Here is a 16,602-nt window from a genome sequence, read left to right on the forward strand (position 1 = left end):
ACAACCCCTCACTCTGTGCTTGTTTGTGCCTTTAAAAAATAGCACATTTTATTCTTTTAGGTGTTTGCTACATGTACATGTTTGCACCACTTACATGCAGAGCCCACAGAAGCCAAAAGAGGGTCCTGGAGTTACAGACAGTTGTAAGCTGCCCTTAGTTGCTGAAAATTGAACTCGGGGTCCTCTTAGAAGAGGGAGCCGGTGCTTTTAACCACTGAGTCATTTCTCTGGCCCCTGCTTTGGCTCTTTAAGATGGAAGTTCATTGAGAGCAGAGTCTGCCCCAGTTCCTTCTTGTAAAACCACCCCAAGAATTGTAACCACCCCAAGAACTGTAGTTAACAATCCAGATAACACCTGAGTGGACAGGCAATGGGTGAGTGTGGAAGACACATCTTGCACATTCGCACAGAGTCCCCATGTAGATGCTCTTCTTCTCTGTTTTATAATCCACCAGTGAATGTTCGATCGTTGCCTGGTGTGAAGAAGACACAGTGATGGAACAGCTGAAAGGGGAAGACAGGATGGGAAAAGCTGAGCAATTAAAATCCCCTAACCCACTGCTTCTCCTGCATCCACTATTGAAACACTGGGGCACTATTGGCCAGCATTGCTGTTAGTAGCCCTAGGGTCCTCATCAAAGGACTGCTTGGCATATGTCTTGGTAAGATAGAACAAGTCCAGATAGAATTTTTTAAAAATATAGAATCAAACCTATTCTAGTACCCACACCCCCCCCCAAATTGGGTTTTAAATGATGCTATTAGTCTACATCTCAGATTTAAAGGGGGCGGGTGTCCAGAATGATAAAAATACCATGTGGATGAGATGGGGGGAATCAGACTTAGCCATGTTGGGACTGTTTGATGCATCTCTTTCCTGTAAAATTTCCTGTGTTGCTGATGCCATTTCGTAGCCAGCAGAAGTCAGGCACACTGGTGGGACGACAGCCAGCCACTAAGTGCTCGCATCCCAGTGACCCTAATTAAATTATGGAGAATCCCGTTTTTTTCTCTTAGAGCGTTTCATATATTTAATGCATGAATATGAAAGCATCTCTGTGTGGATTCCCACCTTTCTCTCTAGTCTCATTGTGTGTGTGTGTGTGTGTGCGTGAGAGAGAGAGAGAGAGAGAGAGAGAGAGAGAGAGAGAGAGAGAGAGAGAGAGAGAGAGAGAGAGGCAGAGAGGCGCCTGCATGTTATGGTACAAAGATAATCAAATAAACTTCTTCTCTGGATTATAAATGGTTTATCATCTATGACAGAGACACTAACCTAAGCAGCTGGAAAACATCTGTCTCTAACTGCCAGAATATATTTTATCATCAGTGTATGTAATAAGTACATTTAAAGGGCAAGCGACCCAGACAGTCATGCAGAAACTAACAGTGTGTCTGTCAGAGTCTGGGCTCCATAGTCTGCATTTTTTGAGTAGATCATATTAAGGCCCTGGGTTTCCCATTGTCCTTTACTTGCCTCAGATGATGTCATCTGCTTTGATTGATGACCAAAGAATTGGTCCTGGACATCCCCCCTCCCCCAAGTACCAGGCTCCTTGAAGGCATGACTTTGTCTTAATTTTCTTTTATATCATTATGGTATATGTTATAGAATGTGTTTAGTTATATGAGTAATAACTTATGATTCAGTAAGATAGATGTTCTTTCTGGGCATTTGGGGGAGGGGATATTGCCTCTAATACTTGGGTTCCAGAAAATGTATAGAATGAGTCAAGTTAAGAAAGCCAGGCATCCGAAGAGGGTCATATGGATGGGATCCTGGAAGGATAGCTTTTGACTTGAATAGAAGATCTCAGGATGCTGAACAGGAGCTGGACCATTCTAGTCCATGGGAGCGCACACAGGCAGCCACACACATGTACGTGGTGGTTGCTGAAGGAAAGACTCAGACCCACGTACAGGTGTTTCCTGAGCTTCACCTTTATTCCCAGTACTGCGTGTAATGTACCCAACAGGAGGCTCCTTCTAGAAGGGAGTCTATACACAAAAAACAGTGGTTAACAGCCCTCCCTCTCCGGTGTAAAGAAATCCCTTCTATGGTTGGGAACTGGGCTCTATAGAGAGTCAGGACTAGAGCAAAGGTGACACCAAGGGCAAAAGCCATTATAAAGGAAGAGTGGACTGGCTTCTCCACCCCCACTTCCGGCCATTGAGTCACTGTAACAACTGACCTTGATGTTCTCTTGCTGTCTAGAGCCAGAGACAGCAGAGGTGGTGAAGGGAAGTGAGTTGGGGCACAGGTCCACACTTACACTGAAATCTCCTGAAGTTCATTAACAAGCTGACCACCCTTGTGTGGCTTTCCTGGAGCTCTTTGAGGAGAGGCAGCTGTAAGCATCTGCTTTTGCTGTCTCCCTTTCAGTTTCCATTTCTAAGTGATAAGATTTTCTTGCCTTTTGTCTCCTTTCGTTGGCAGCTTGGCTGCTGTGGAAAAGGGGACTTTGAAGCATGTTCACAGTTTCAGATGTACTGTGCATGTCTAATAGAGCTGCCCTCTCACTCTGGTGACAAAGTCTGCCATTTACCCAAAGCGTCTGCATAAAATTAAGGCTTGGCACGACAGACAGTCCTAGAACAGTAAGACTGTAATGGCACGTGCCTGCCGACCCAGAATTTGGGAGACTGGGGGCAAAGGGAAGCAAGTATGAGCCAGGAGAAGATATCTGTGGGTTATTATTTTATTGTCCTCAAACAGTTTCTGCAGTACAAAAGCAATTGTTTCTTCTTGAAATTTGGAATTCCTGATTGGTGATTTCAAATATATGTGATCTCCGATACCCATGTCAGCACTTCCGGTTTAAAAAAAAAAAGTCAATGAATTATACTCTACTGTAATGTCAGTTAAAATTCTAAATCACAACAGGGCTCTCTGACTGCCCTTCACCTAGTTCATCCTGCCTTTAGAATATGGGTTCTGAAGAAGTTCCCCCTTTCTATTAGTAAATTCAATAATCTAATGACCTCAATTAGGAGAGTAAAAAGGCTCACACATCTAAAAATAACTCCATTATCCACGCAGAGAGGGTCCCGTCTCTGTTTCCTCTGCCCCAGCTGATATTAAGTAAGTGGCAATCGATCAGGATAATGTCTGGGTCTCGCTTCTCATAAATGAAGGGCTGTGGCTTTAAGTAATCATCCGCTGCTTGTGCCAGAGACAGAAGCTGCAGTCTCAGCTTCAGAGAGGAGAGGAGTCTGAGGCAGTAACCTGCGGGACAGGAGGAAAGGGCACCGGGGCCAATGGCGCTCCTCCCTGTGGAGCTTTGAATGTAGGCAGACCCGACTGGTGGGAGGCGTGGCCACCTGTGCACTCCTTGGATAGTGCAGGGGGTGGGGGAGTTGGAGAGACCGGAGCTGGAAAATGGGCTGCCCTAGCAGCAAAATGTGCCTCTCTCCTCCACAGGCAGCAACAAGGGTAATTAGTACTTGTTTACAGTGCTTTTCTAGAAGGGTGTCAGGGACTAGTCAGACCCTGTCTGGAACCAGGGAAAAGTGCTTTGAATGAGAAGCAACTCTAGACTGCAGAGGCCAGTCTCCCAGTCTCTGCAATACTGTGATCCTGATGCCGGGAGCCCCACATCTAAGGTGATCTCAGGAAGGACACTTACTTCCTAGTTTCGCCCCGGAGCCAGGGAATCTTTGTCTTGAGCAACTGTGTGTAAAGGTTGTGTTTGTACAAGTATGTGTGGATGTGTGCCTGCACCAGACCTGAAGGTAATGTGAAAATTATTCCTTATCACAAGACTGATCTTTGGGTTTTTGTTTTTTTTTTTTTTTTGCTTTTTTAAAACACTGAGCCATCCTCCTGATTTCTTTGACTTCACTTCTTTCAAATCTACTTAGAATTTTAGTTGCTTCATGATGTAGTAATTCTTGGAAACTGCTTTGTAGCTGGGTAAAATCAACTTGATTTCATCTTTGAGGGATTCTTTTTTTTTTTTTTTTTTTGTCTTAGCTTAAAAGCAAACTTTTTTTTCTTGTTTAGAATATAGGATTGGCCTTGTAACAAAACTTTTTTTTTTTAATTTATGGACATGGGGCAGAGTCCATATAAATGCCTGTGTTTAGAACATTAAATATTTATCTTGAACTGATTAGGCCTTTATTGCCCTTGGAGGGGAGAGTGCATTACATCTTAAGTACAGTATGCATTAGCTTAAAGGGTCTATGGATCTGCAGTAAGTACAGGCTCAAAGCAAGTATTTTTAAATAGCCACTTTGTTCCTCAAAGGAAAGATTCAATCAGACCTGGGAAAATACAGATTTTTTTGAAACATGAAATTTCTTCAGAGCAGAGGGCACATCCGTGTTTTCCTTTGTTTTTAACAACACGAACTGTCACCTTAAGTGATTGAGTGATTCATATTGCGGCCTCTCAACTCTGGGTCTCATTTTCTTAGCAATGACAAATGTGTCCCTTACTGAAAGGGGACCCTCTTTAAAACGTTAGTAACTTGGTGTGTGTTTTCTGCAGCGGGAAGACGCACTGAAGCAACACAAAACCCTCTCTCAAGAACTTGTCAGCCTCCGGGGAGAGCTAGGTAAGAGCCTGTTCCTGCACCTTCCCCTGCCCCTGCCCCCGCCCCTGCCCCCGCCCCTGCCCCTGCCCCAGCCCCTGCCCCTGCCCTAGGAAAAGTTTACTGAAATTGACAAATGTGGTCTTCACTCCTGCTCTGTGGCTGGAGTGAACATGGGGGTGGCTGTTCTTTCTCCCTCTCCCATATCTGTGCAAACACTTAACTATCCACATTACTTTTGAATCTTGGCAGTGTGACCTCAAGCTCACAGAATTCCTGGCACTGATCTGAGTAAGCTCACACTGCTTTCTGATGACCAAAGCATAAAGCATTGGTTCGTACGGAGTAGACAGGGAACAGAATGGTTTTTGTAATTGTGTGCCTTCCCACTGAATAATTATCTGTCTGTCTGTCTTTTTCTTGAACCATTTTTTATATTCAGGAGCGTTAGAAAAAAATTCTCTGATAAAAGTGACATTACACATCTCTGAGGTACAGTGCGCCCGTGAGTGCACAGTAAGTCTACAGTTAAAGGGTTACTGCTTGTTAGGGCCACCCATCTGAACAGGTACCTCTGTGCTACTCAGGATGTGCTGGGAGGAATGTCTACCACCTCCAGGGGCAGTGTGCTCTGTAGCATTCTCTAGGAAGTCCTGCTGTTTGATATTTTGACTTCTTGGTGCTTCAGAAGATCCCTAGATTTGAAGGACAGAAACAGTTGCCCTTTCTACCCCAGTTTACCTGTAGGAGAGAACCGACATCTCTTTACCCCCCTCCCCTTGCCCTGTCTGTGGGGATGTCTCCCCTAAGAATTGGCTTCCTGATTTAGCTTCAACTAGATCTGGAGTTGCTCAGCAAATGACACCTGCCTCGTCCTTGGCTTTACTTGCTGATAGGCTGTGTCGGAAGCATGTGTGTAGCTTAAGTTCTTCAAAGGAACACCTAAAGATAGAACAAATTCTGTTCGTTTAATTCTCAAAGAATCCTGTTTTTCTCTGAGAACCAGAGCATAGTTTAAATCCTGCCATTCTAATTTGCAGGCCTAGAATATTTGTCAACAACTAGACTGGCCCAGCCAAGGCAAAGGTCAAGGGTCAGCACAGGTGGAGTCACGATCTTGCCCTTCTCTCCTCCTTGTGCCTGTCAGGTGAAGTCCAATTCCTAGCTGACCCTTGAGGTCAGTAGGGAAGCCATCAGTGCTGCCTGGCATTAAGTAACAGAAAGGAAGGACCCTTATGGAAAACTAATTTTAAGGCAGATAAAAGTACAAGAAGCCCAGTGATGGGTCTCTTTCTAACTAGGACAGAAGCCACAACATGGGTGGCCCTGATCCCAGACATGTGAAGACCTTCTGCTTCCAATTCCATCTGGCTGCCTCCCTTTTGGTTACCCAATGACCAGCTCGATTTGTTTGTCTGTGTTTTAAGTACTCTAATGGCTACAGAATAAGGAGACAAGGAATGGTGTGTGTGTGTGTGTGTGTGTGTGTGTGTGTGTGTGTGTTTCATTGTTCATCAGAGCACAGTGGAAGTGGAGATAGTGGAGATGAGCCTGCCTGATGATTCAGGTTTCTACTCTCTGGACCAAGACAGAAGGGGACACTGCGTTCATTGACTCTGATGGAATGGTGATCCTCTTCAACACTGAGCACTTTAAACTGGAGCCCGGGTCCAGAGCCCCTGCCCTTATCACGAAGCCTGTCAGGAAGCAGCTTTCCTTTGTTCTCTCACCTTCCTCTGGGTGATAAGGAGAATGTGGCCTGGTGTGCTTTTCCTGCCGTTGTCAAAGTGTCAGGATGTTGCGGATGGCCTGGCCACATTGTTCCGTCACCCTAGACTGGACTTGGGAAATGGTGTCATTTCTGTGGACTACTGAATCAGACAGGCTTGCTCAAGGACCAGCAAAGGCATTTGGGGAAAGGTTGGCTTGGCCACGAATAGAAAAAGAAAACTGTCACACAAGTGTGATAACGCACGCCGTCTCAGAAGAAAGTTCTTGAGGCTTTCAGCTGGATTTGTGTATTGGCCAGAATGGGAAAAAAAGAGATAAAAGTTTATATATCAAAGCCAAGAACCCAGCTTTCCGATCTGAGGCAGTGAACTGTGTTGCACTGTGGTGTCACAGTGTCTAGGTTCGAATCCTTGGACTGGAAGCTGGGTGGCTCAGAGCCTGTCACGTCACATCTCTTCTGCCCCAGTTTTATTTACTCTCTCTAAAGTGACAAAATACATGTGTGCCCCCAGGATGTTCATAAGTGTCACATGAGGTAAAACATTGCAAAGCACCCATGCCAGGGGTTAACTATTAGACAGGAGGATTGCTACCAGTCCTAGGCCAGCATAGTGAATGAAAGGCCAGTCTGATTCCGTAGTGAGGGCCTGTGTCACACACACATGCACACGCACACTCAGATTCAGTTCCACAGCTGTGTAGTGATGAGTGATGTCGTCGTCTTATGGAAGCAATCCCCCAGGACAGGGAGACCCGACCAGTTTTTTGCTGCTATTAGCGTTTAATATGGGTTAGTAGAATAGGGGGTTTGGTCTGGTCTGGTCTTTCATGACAGTTTCTCTGTGTTGCCCTGGCTGCCTAGAACTCAATCTGTACACCAGGCTGCCCTCAAGCTGGGAGATCCTCCTGCCTCTGCTTCTTAAGTGCTGGGCTTGAAGGTGTGTACCCTCACTGCCCAGCTGGAGGCCACATACTCTACCAGTTAGGAGTCGCTTAACATTTTTGAGTGCACAGAGTTTTCCCTTTCGTGATATGTCTGTGTATTTTGCTGGATTAGTGTGGAGTTTGAACAGAGTAGTGAAGTGTATGAGGTGGTGGGCCTCGCCCCTGATGCTGTACTTAGAGAGCACTGCTGTCTTCTGACAGTCCACTGCTTCCACCATCCACGTATCCACCTTGTCCCTTGGAATAGCCAGGGGCTGCCAGAGTCGCTGGTCAGCTGTGCGATCTTTCCTACCGTCTCCCTGAAAACTAGGACAAGGTTCACACAGTTGAACTAAGGAGAGTGGGAGAGCCCCAAGTGTGGGACCTGCAACTGCCATCATCTGTGCCTGTGCTCTTCATGGTCTCATGACTTCCTTCCATCTTCCCCATCGGCAGACTCTCTGGATGCCTTCTCCTTTTGGTGGCAAGCCTTGGCTCCCTGAGCTATCCAGTCAGTCCATCAGTTTTATATAATCAGATTCCTATAATCTACACTTGCACTGAACATTTCTGGAATTCCAGCAAACTCCCATAAGCCTCCCTCCCCTCCCTTAGAAGCAAATATTTGATCTGGGCTTCATAACCAAGTATCGGTGTTGTCTCTTCTTGAATTTCATAGAAGTGAAAGTGTAGTCTGTAGTCTCATCTGAGTCTGGCTTCTTCAGCAGAGGGCCATGATTCTGGGGCGTTTTCACCAGTCTTTGGATTCTTTTAGCAAGCCCAGTACTTTTCCAGGGTACTCTGCAGCCTCCACCGAAGACATTTTTAATGAGTGTGGAGCACCTATAGAGCGCTGTTGCAGTAAGACCATGGGATTGGGACTGTGCTTTAAACCCTTCCCTCCTGAGCTGCAGGTTTGCACTTCCTCTAGGTAAGCTGGCCCAGTAAGTTGACACTCTCTCCTGGATGGTCTGTCCCTTGCTTCCAAAGTCCTCTGCGTATCTGCACATCTCTCTCCACTGTACTATCTCCCTACGCTGGCCTCTCAGAGTCTTTATTCACTCATTGTTTTAAATTCTGCTTAAAACATCTTGTCTACAGTTGAGTTTCACCCACTTCTTTCAGAAAAGTTAATTTTACCTTTTCTACCCTTCTGGTTCCCGAGAACACATTAAGACTTCGCCCTTAGAGCTCTTTGCTTGCGTTCCTCTTCCCACCTTCTAGAACTATGAGGTCTTCAAAGGCAAAGTCACTTACTACCCTGTCAGGCGTGTAGACCTGGGGTGCACGGAGGCATGGAGAACAGGAAATGAATGGGTTTTGCAACCCAAGATGGAGACAGGGAAGGTGGGCTTCTCCCTGTAGTGTGCAAACATTTTCTATGAACTGCCTTAAATAGTAGTATCTTTGTCTTTCAGAATAATTATAATAATGGTGGTGTATAATTCAGTTGAGAGTGCTAGGTCTCACAAGGACAGCGGTTCACCAGAGACTCTTGAATGTCAGTCTTTGTCAGTAGTTGACTGTTACATTTCATGGTCAACATTCAAAGCAAGCTTTTGCCTTTGAGAAAGACATTGTGATTCTTTCTAGGGTCATGTTAAATAAAGAGTGTTGTATGGAGGCCTTTCACTGTAATCTTTGAGATTTATGTTGTCTTAAAAATTACATTATTTTATAGAAAAAGAAAGGTGTGTTTGTTGTGGTATTGGGGATCAAACCCAAGGCATTATACATATTGTACATGCTAGACAAATGTGCCCCCCCACACCACACACACATATACACACTCTTAATGTAAACCCAATAACCAGAGAATAGAAAAAGTAACATTAACTTGCTTTAAAGTTGGGTGAAACTCAGCTAAAAACAAGATGATATATGTATATGTACATATGTATATATGTATTGATTATATAATTATATAATATATATTATATCACTGTAAGAAGTTAGAGCTAACTCACTCATCTTTTTATTAAGTAGCTCCAGTTGTTTGATCCACTGAACTACAAAAGACTTTATCCCTTAAGACACTACACTAAGCATTGCTAAAATGCCTAGGAAAAGTATGTAAAACTTCATCACTTTCCCCTCGGCATGTAGAAATTCATGGAAATTCATGCAGATGTTGGGAACATTCTCTGTCTTCTGTTCATTTCTAAAAAGGGCAATATTCAGCTCTACATAGTTGGTATTATATAAAAGGAAAGAAATTGAGGCTCAAGACCTAGTATGCTTTCCTACTGCTGACCAGCTCAGGACACAAAAGGTTTGGATGAGAACCCAAAGTGGCCAGGCTTCCAGACTTAAAGTGCTTCGTGTAACTTCGTAAAGCAGTGGAAAATCACTTGGCACCGCTGTAAGCATGCATGAGTGACTAACAGCTTTTCCAATCAAGCAGGGACAATGTATACTATTGCTAAAGCAGAACATGAGCCACTTGGTTCTCCTCCAGTGAACCCCGCATAGACTGTCTCACGCCTCGTGGAATGTGTGAATGCATTTACCATGCCAGCTTTGGCTATAACAAGCCTGTGTCTAAAGAGATTTAGACTCTCTCTCTCTCTCTCTCTCTCTCTCTCTCTCTCTCTCTCTCTCTCTCTCTCTCTCTGTCTAATGAAATAGCATGAGGAAACCCTACCTAGAGCTCTTTATCTTGAGGAGGTGTTTGGAGGATGGGTTGAAAGCTATCTCAGGCTTGGGCCATCCTCTTGTTATCTGTGTCCCTCCTAAATTTGGACTTTGACTGGCTCTACCGATATCTAAAAGTCCATGTTCTTTTACCCACAGATAAGCAAAATACTGCCTCAGCGGCACCTGGCTTTGAGAATCCATGAGATTTCTTTCTTGCCCCGGTCTCTTCCTGACTGTAAAATTCCAAATGTTCCCAACCCTGGGTCACTTGTCTAGAACGCAGATTCACAAACATCACTGTGAGATGAAACAGATTTCCTGTTCCCACACCCACCAATCCTAACTCATTCAAGTTTGGGGTGGGGGCCAGAAATCTGCACTTTTAATATCCTCCAGGTGACTCGGGCACCAGAGCACCTGGGACTGCACCCAGACACCTAACTATCTAGAATGTCCCTTATGTGTGGAAAAGAGTGTGTGTGTGTGTGTGTGTGTGTGTGTGTGTGTGTGTGTGTGTGGTGTAATCAAGTTTATGGATGCCTGAGGACTTGTGCCATCACCTTTTGATTCTTCTGCCCTAAAAGCAATTGCTCTGGAAGGAGGCCTGACAGAAAAGGAAATGCTGACTGGGGGTCACTGCACTGTTTTGATCAAAACCTGGTACTTTACTCGGGGACTCCCACTTCTCAGGCCTGAGACTTAGAACACACTGTCAGTTACCCAGCCGTACTTTTGTCCCCGACCCACCTTCATTGCTAGACGCTTTCTTCACGTATGTGTGGAGTGTGTGCTGTTAATGACAAAGTGAGCAGCTGTTCTGCAGCCTGACCTGTGCTAGTGCATAAGACACTAGCCAAATACACCTTTCGAAATACCCATCCTGCAGTGGGAGGAAGGACGTTCTCGGGAACTGGCCGCTCCCTGGAAGCCCAGGTGGCCACTTCTATCCGGAAGGTGGGAGATAGGCTGATGGGGCCAGACTACAAACCGCCCAGTCAGCTCAGGAAAAAGAGAGGCCGGGCAAGCATTGTTCTTCATGTATCTCTCACATTATCTCTGTGGCCCCAGAGGAGAACTAACTGAGCTGGAACATTCCTTGGTGGACCAATGACAGAGCTAGCCAGTGAGATCCAGTTTGGAGTTCCACACCTGGAACACGGGGGCTTTAAGTTCTCCACTCAGGTCGGCCCTCCCAGTTCCATTGATAAATGAGACTTTAACAGCTTGTCAGCTCAGAGCCCTGCGTGAAAATGTGAGAAGCCCTTCACAAGGTCTGTGGTCAGTTACAGTGGAGTGTATCAGTTATGGGAAAGTTGACTTAATGGTGCCGACAGCTTTAGGAAAAGCCAGTTCCCCAAAAGTTTATGATTTGTGGGAGGTTTTTAAATCGTTCACATAGACTCTTGGGCATCGTGCACGAGAACAAAGTCACAGTTAATTTCTGAAATTTTGAGGAGACCCTTGTCTACCATGTGTCTCCCGGGTTACTTGGCTCTATGAAAGGTTACGTTTAAAGAAACTCTGGAAGTCATAATGCTAGGCATTCGCCTTCCTGCATGCCCCCCACCCTTTGGTGCCCTCCAGGCCCCTGCCTCAGGCCATGACAATGCCACACTTGCCTTTATCTGTTGTCCCTTAACTGAGACGCCAGCAGAACACACAGTTGTTTTCTTGCTTTGCCAATCAGGACTTAGAGGCCCAGAAAGTTGGAAATGCCTTTTGGTCAGACAGTCTGGGCCCTACCTCTCTGGGTTAGTTTTCTCGTGGACACCTTTGATTCTTTTAAATGGATAAGACCCACACTTGCCCTGGAGGTGTGGCATGGTAGCACCACATAGAGTAATCATGGGGGAGGACCCTGTCCTGTAGTGAGGTTCTGAAGCAGGGGACCAGGAGGAGTGAGAGAAAGCTCTCAGTAACTGCCGAAGGAAGGCATGACAGCCAGATGTACAAGCAGGTGGACAGACAGAGGGACTGGGAAGAAGACCCAAGACAGGTAAGGCAAGTTGGACACAAGGGGTCTTCCATTTTCCTCATACATGACACAGTGGGGGGGGGCTCTGAAGACTCCCCACAGACAGTTGACTCCCCAGAGCTTATTAGGAGAGTCACATGACTACGGAATGGAGAAATCCTGTTTTCCAGTTTGTCCCTTTGTGTCACTGTCACTGCCTCTTACATGGCACCAAATGTGCCTCACTTTCCATGTGACCTCACATCTCCCATGCCCCCTTGTCATCTTTATTGGATTATAGAAGACCGACACATCACCAGGAAGCTGGGGAAGGTCTGTTGTCTAGAATAGAAAGAACAGTAGTAGTAGTAGTAACAGTGGCAGTACTGGTAGTGGTGGTGGTAGTAGTAGTAATGGTGGTGGTAATAGTAGTAGTGGTAGTAGTGGTGGTGGTAGTAGTAGTAGTAGTAGTAGTGGTGGTGGTAGTAGTGGTGGTAGTAGTAATAGTGGTGGTAGTAGTAGTAGTAGTGGTGGTAGTGATGGTAATAGTGGTGGTGGTGGTGGTAGTAGTAGTGGTGGTGGTAGATTTAGAAACGAGACTCCAGAAGCACCCTACTATGCTTAAGTGTGCATATTTATTACTTTTTTTGTTTTGGGTTTTTTGTTGTTGTTGTTTGAGACAGTGTTATTATTTGTAGCTCTGGCTGTCCTGGAACTAACTCTGTAGACCAGGCTGGCCTCAAACTCACAGAGATCTATCTGCCTGCCTCTGTCTCCTGAGTGCTAGGATTATAGGCTTGCACCACTTCCACCACCGGCTTCATAGTTAACATTTTAAATGCAAGACAAATGATATTTTTAAAACTGGTGTGTGTGTGTGTGTGTACACGTAAGATGGTGTATGGGTAAGGTAGGTGCTGGAGCTCAAACTCAATAACCGTTATAGTCTGTCTTGAGCTTCTAGCAATGTCCCCATGAAGCATGCTATTCACATAGTAAAAGGGAAGAAGGCAGCTCCATATCACTTCCAAGAATACTGACATTTTTCAGATCATGGGTGTGTGATGTTTTCTTCCATAACAGAACATTCATTAGTCAGCGAGCAAAGGGAAATTTATCTCTATGAGACGGAAACAGTCCAACTGTCCCCCCCCCCCAAAAAAAAAAAAACCCCAGGGAATAATTAAGTAATGGCTTCACTTCCTCTCCGTTCCCAACTGCCAAAGGGCCTGAGACTGAAATGATTGTGTTTTCCCAAGGTCAGATCGGACTGTCCAGTGGAGCCTTTCCTAGACGTCATCCAAACAATTGTTTGAAAAACAAAACCAACCTTCCTTTACTTCTGGTGCAGTGATTTTTCCTTGTTCAAATAAATAGCTGTGACTTAGACAGGGCTGCCTGGTTTTTCTGCTCTGGCCTTGGCCTAATAGTTTCAGGGCTGGCACATCTCTGAGTAATATCTTTAACATGACTTAGACCACTAGAGATCAGTTTGTAAATGAATCTATGTCTTTAAGTCTGAAAGCTTTTTTTTTTTTTTAATTTTTTGCGATGCTAAGGATTGAACCCACAAACTTGTGCATGCTGCATATGTTCTGTGCCACTCTGCTACATCGGTAGCCCATGGTTTTGGGGGAAGAGACCCTGTGTGACTCAGGCTATCTTTGTACTCCATTTAGCCCAGGCTGGTTTTGAACTCTTATCTTCCTACCACAGTTCCCGGAATATATCAGGATATCATGTGCTCACCACCATATCTAGCCATACTTCTTCTTTTCCTTTCTTTTTAACAAGGTCTCAACTCTGTAGCTCTGGCTGCCCTCGAACTCACCAAGATCTGCCTGTCTCTGGCTCCCGAGTGCTGGGATTAAAGGCGTGCACCACTCTGCTAAGCTCTAGCTGTATTAACTAGATTGCTGGAACCACCTTTTAAAGCTCGAAAGTATTTTGTGTGTGCTTAATTATGCACAAGCTTTTAAAACTTGACTAATGGACCGTTTAGAAACAAAGACTTAAGCCGAGAGTAGCAACACACGCCTTTAATCCCAGCCAGAGCTATATAGTGAGAACTTGTTTGGGGGGTGTGGGGGGGTGGGGGCGAGCTTTTCTGTACATGTAGTAACTCCTGTAAACCACTCATTCTTAACCCTGGATGACCTTCTGTTTTTGTTTTGGCTTTGTTGTCTATCAGATGAACTCACAGTGGTGGACTTCAGGCAAAGAAACAAGAAGGCAGACTAAGGATAGGCAGGAGCCAGCACAAGCCCTGTCTAACCTCTCCATGCTAGAAGAAGCCAGGGGAAGTCTATAGCCTAAAACTGTAGGGTGAAGTCCCCCCCACCCCTACAAGCATGTATGTCCCATCAGACAGGAAACACCCTGAGAGTCCTTAATACAATATTTACATTCTAAGGAAGAATTCCGGGGGGGGGGGGGGGGGTGGTGGAGGTCTCTACCAAATCACAGTCTCCTTGGGAGCCCAGGCCAGTTGACCCACGCTAAAGTACTTTGCAAGGGTGAGTAGCGTAGCCCAGCTGTTGTACACAGCACAGTAAACAGCAGAAGGTCCCTTGCACAGCTGCAGGCTGATGTCACCTCCTGCGGCCCGGCCTGCCCTTTGGTTGTTGGAAGTAGCAGCAGTAAGCCATCTGATGCCCCATCTGATCTCCCTTCCTCTTTTCCGGTTCTCCCTCCACATCCAGTCCCTTTTCACTGAGCTCACAGCAGCCAGCAAAGCTGTACACTGTTTGGGCTACTGGCTTTTGTGTATATAAACAAAGCAAACAGCCCTATCCAGTGGTTAATGGGAGAGGATCTGATTTTAAACACTGGGCTGTAATTATATAGTCAAGCTGACAATAGTTTGATTGTAAGCAGATGTGTAAAAATCTGGCAGGTGTAAGCAGAGTTAGCCTGCTCTTAGAAGCCCTTTGTGCCCACACTAGATGCTGAGTGACAGGTTTGCTGAGATGCCTGTGTGCTGTGTGCCTAGGTGTTTGCGTACCAGGTGCTTGGGTACAAGATGCTTCTGTAGAGATGTTTGTGTCTGGTGTGACCTTCTGGATGAGCTCGGCCATGTTTGCTTGTTTGTTATCTGCTGATGTGTAAAATTCTAAAACTAGCATTTTCCTCACTAGAAACAGATCCCCTCATCATTTGGCTACAAAGCATTTTTATGGACTTTGTCCACATAAAGGTCTAATTTGGGGCACACAGGGGACCTTATGGGAAGACGTCCATTGTTCTTGTATTTACATGCTGGAAAGTCAGTTGGCAGAAGTTAATGTCGTTTCCTAGTTAGAGTACCACTGGATATCTTGGATCTCCTTCTCTTCAATAAGCAGTGTAAGAGGGTATTTGTTAGCAATTAAGAAGGTCTTCTGTTATGTTTTATTAAATTCTTTGAAAGAGAAAAAAAAAAAGCCTTGTGGTATTTCATCCCACATGTTTTCTGGGATAGCCCCTGCCACTTGGCTTTTATCTGTCACCTTGGCTTTTCCCTTCAACAGTTCTGCTTTGCAAATTGGTTTGTTTATGATTTTGTTCACGGTGTTTTGCTTGTCTTGAGATAGTCTTGCTATGTAGCCCAGGATAGATTGAAACTCAAAGATCCACCTGCTTCCACATTACTGGGACCACATGCTGCACACACCACAGAACTTGGCTCTTTGTGGGTCTGTGGAGTATCCAAGGAACACTAAATATGGATTGGATGGCGTTTATTTGTCACCTTGTGTTTTGATTGTGTTTTGGTGAGGACGTGGAGAAATGGAATCTTGCCTATTACATTGTAAAACCACTTTTAACCAAAATTGGAATTGCTATAGGAAACAGCAATTCCTCTCTCAGATACATACGCAAGAAAGTTGGGTCATGGAGCAGTTGGTTTTTTCCCCATGTTCATGGCAGCATTGTTCAGGGTAGACTGGAAGTAGGAATAGCACGTGCCATCATGTATGGTCATTGGAGTTGTAGTCAACCTGAAAGGGAAGGCAGTCCCAGCACAATATGGAAGAACATTGACGACATCATGTTAAGTGAAAGAAGACTGTACTGTGTAGGAGAAGGATGCTTACCGAGGTGGGAGATATGGCAGCAATAATCAAAATGCATTGTGTGTATGTGTGAAATTACAGAGAGACAAGATTTATCTTGGCTCACAGTTTCAGAGGTCTCAGACCAGGATCTGTTGACCCCGTTCCTTTGTGCCAAGGTGCACATCATGGAAGGGGAACACTTGGTTGAGTTTGCCTCATGCCTGGGAAATTAAAGTGAGGAAGAGATAGTGTCATGGTGTTACTCTCAGTCCCAGTGACCCAAGGTCCACCACCATCCACTGGCCCTGGGGGCCTCTAACACACAGGCCTTTGATGGACGCTTCTTACTTGAACTCTGCAGTGCTGGTCACAGGGCAAGTGCCTCCAGAGTTATCACAGCAGTGTGTAAATGTGGTGTGTCTGAGATGCTGAGTAAATGTAAAAGGACCTCCTTTTCTTTGTGCCCTTTTCAGTTGCCGCTTCAAGCACCTGCGAGAAGCTAGAAAAGGCTAGGAATGACTTACAGACAGCGTATGAAGGATTTGTCCAGAAACTAAACCAGCAGCATCAGACAGACCGCACAGAACTGGAGAACCGGCTGAAAGAATTATACACCACAGAGTGTGAGAAGCTTCAGAGCATTTACATTGAGGAGGCGGAAAAATATAAAACTCAACTGCAGGAGCAGGTCTGTGCGGCTGGGCTGCTCTGGCATGGCTGTCTGCTGGAGTTTTACATTCTTAAGTTATCCCTTGCCTTTTAATTTAGTTGGGGAAGGCTTTGGGGA

The 16,602-nt window shown here is 45.4% G+C and overlaps 1 protein-coding gene across 3 annotated transcripts in view; it reads left to right on the forward strand.

Annotated features, from left to right (window-relative positions):
• Positions 1–16,602, forward strand: part of MTUS1 (microtubule associated scaffold protein 1) — a gene marked incomplete at both ends in the record, with an annotated part of 130,581 nt that overhangs the window by 102,038 nt on the left and 11,941 nt on the right. For 2 of the 3 annotated variants that reach the window (XM_080928694.1, XM_080928695.1), the window contains 2 exons: positions 4,490–4,556; positions 16,289–16,503. In XM_080928694.1, the coding sequence (XP_080784820.1) occupies positions 4,490–4,556; positions 16,289–16,503 (282 nt within the window). Of the gene's footprint in view, positions 1–870; positions 988–4,489; positions 4,557–16,288; positions 16,504–16,602 lie in introns of those variants that run through there. The other variant, XM_080928696.1, reaches the window with a different exon arrangement.

The sequence above is a fragment of the Micromys minutus genome (assembly GCF_963924665.1).
Source record: "Micromys minutus genome assembly, chromosome: 14".
In the NCBI taxonomy this organism is placed as follows: Eukaryota; Metazoa; Chordata; class Mammalia; order Rodentia; family Muridae; genus Micromys; species Micromys minutus.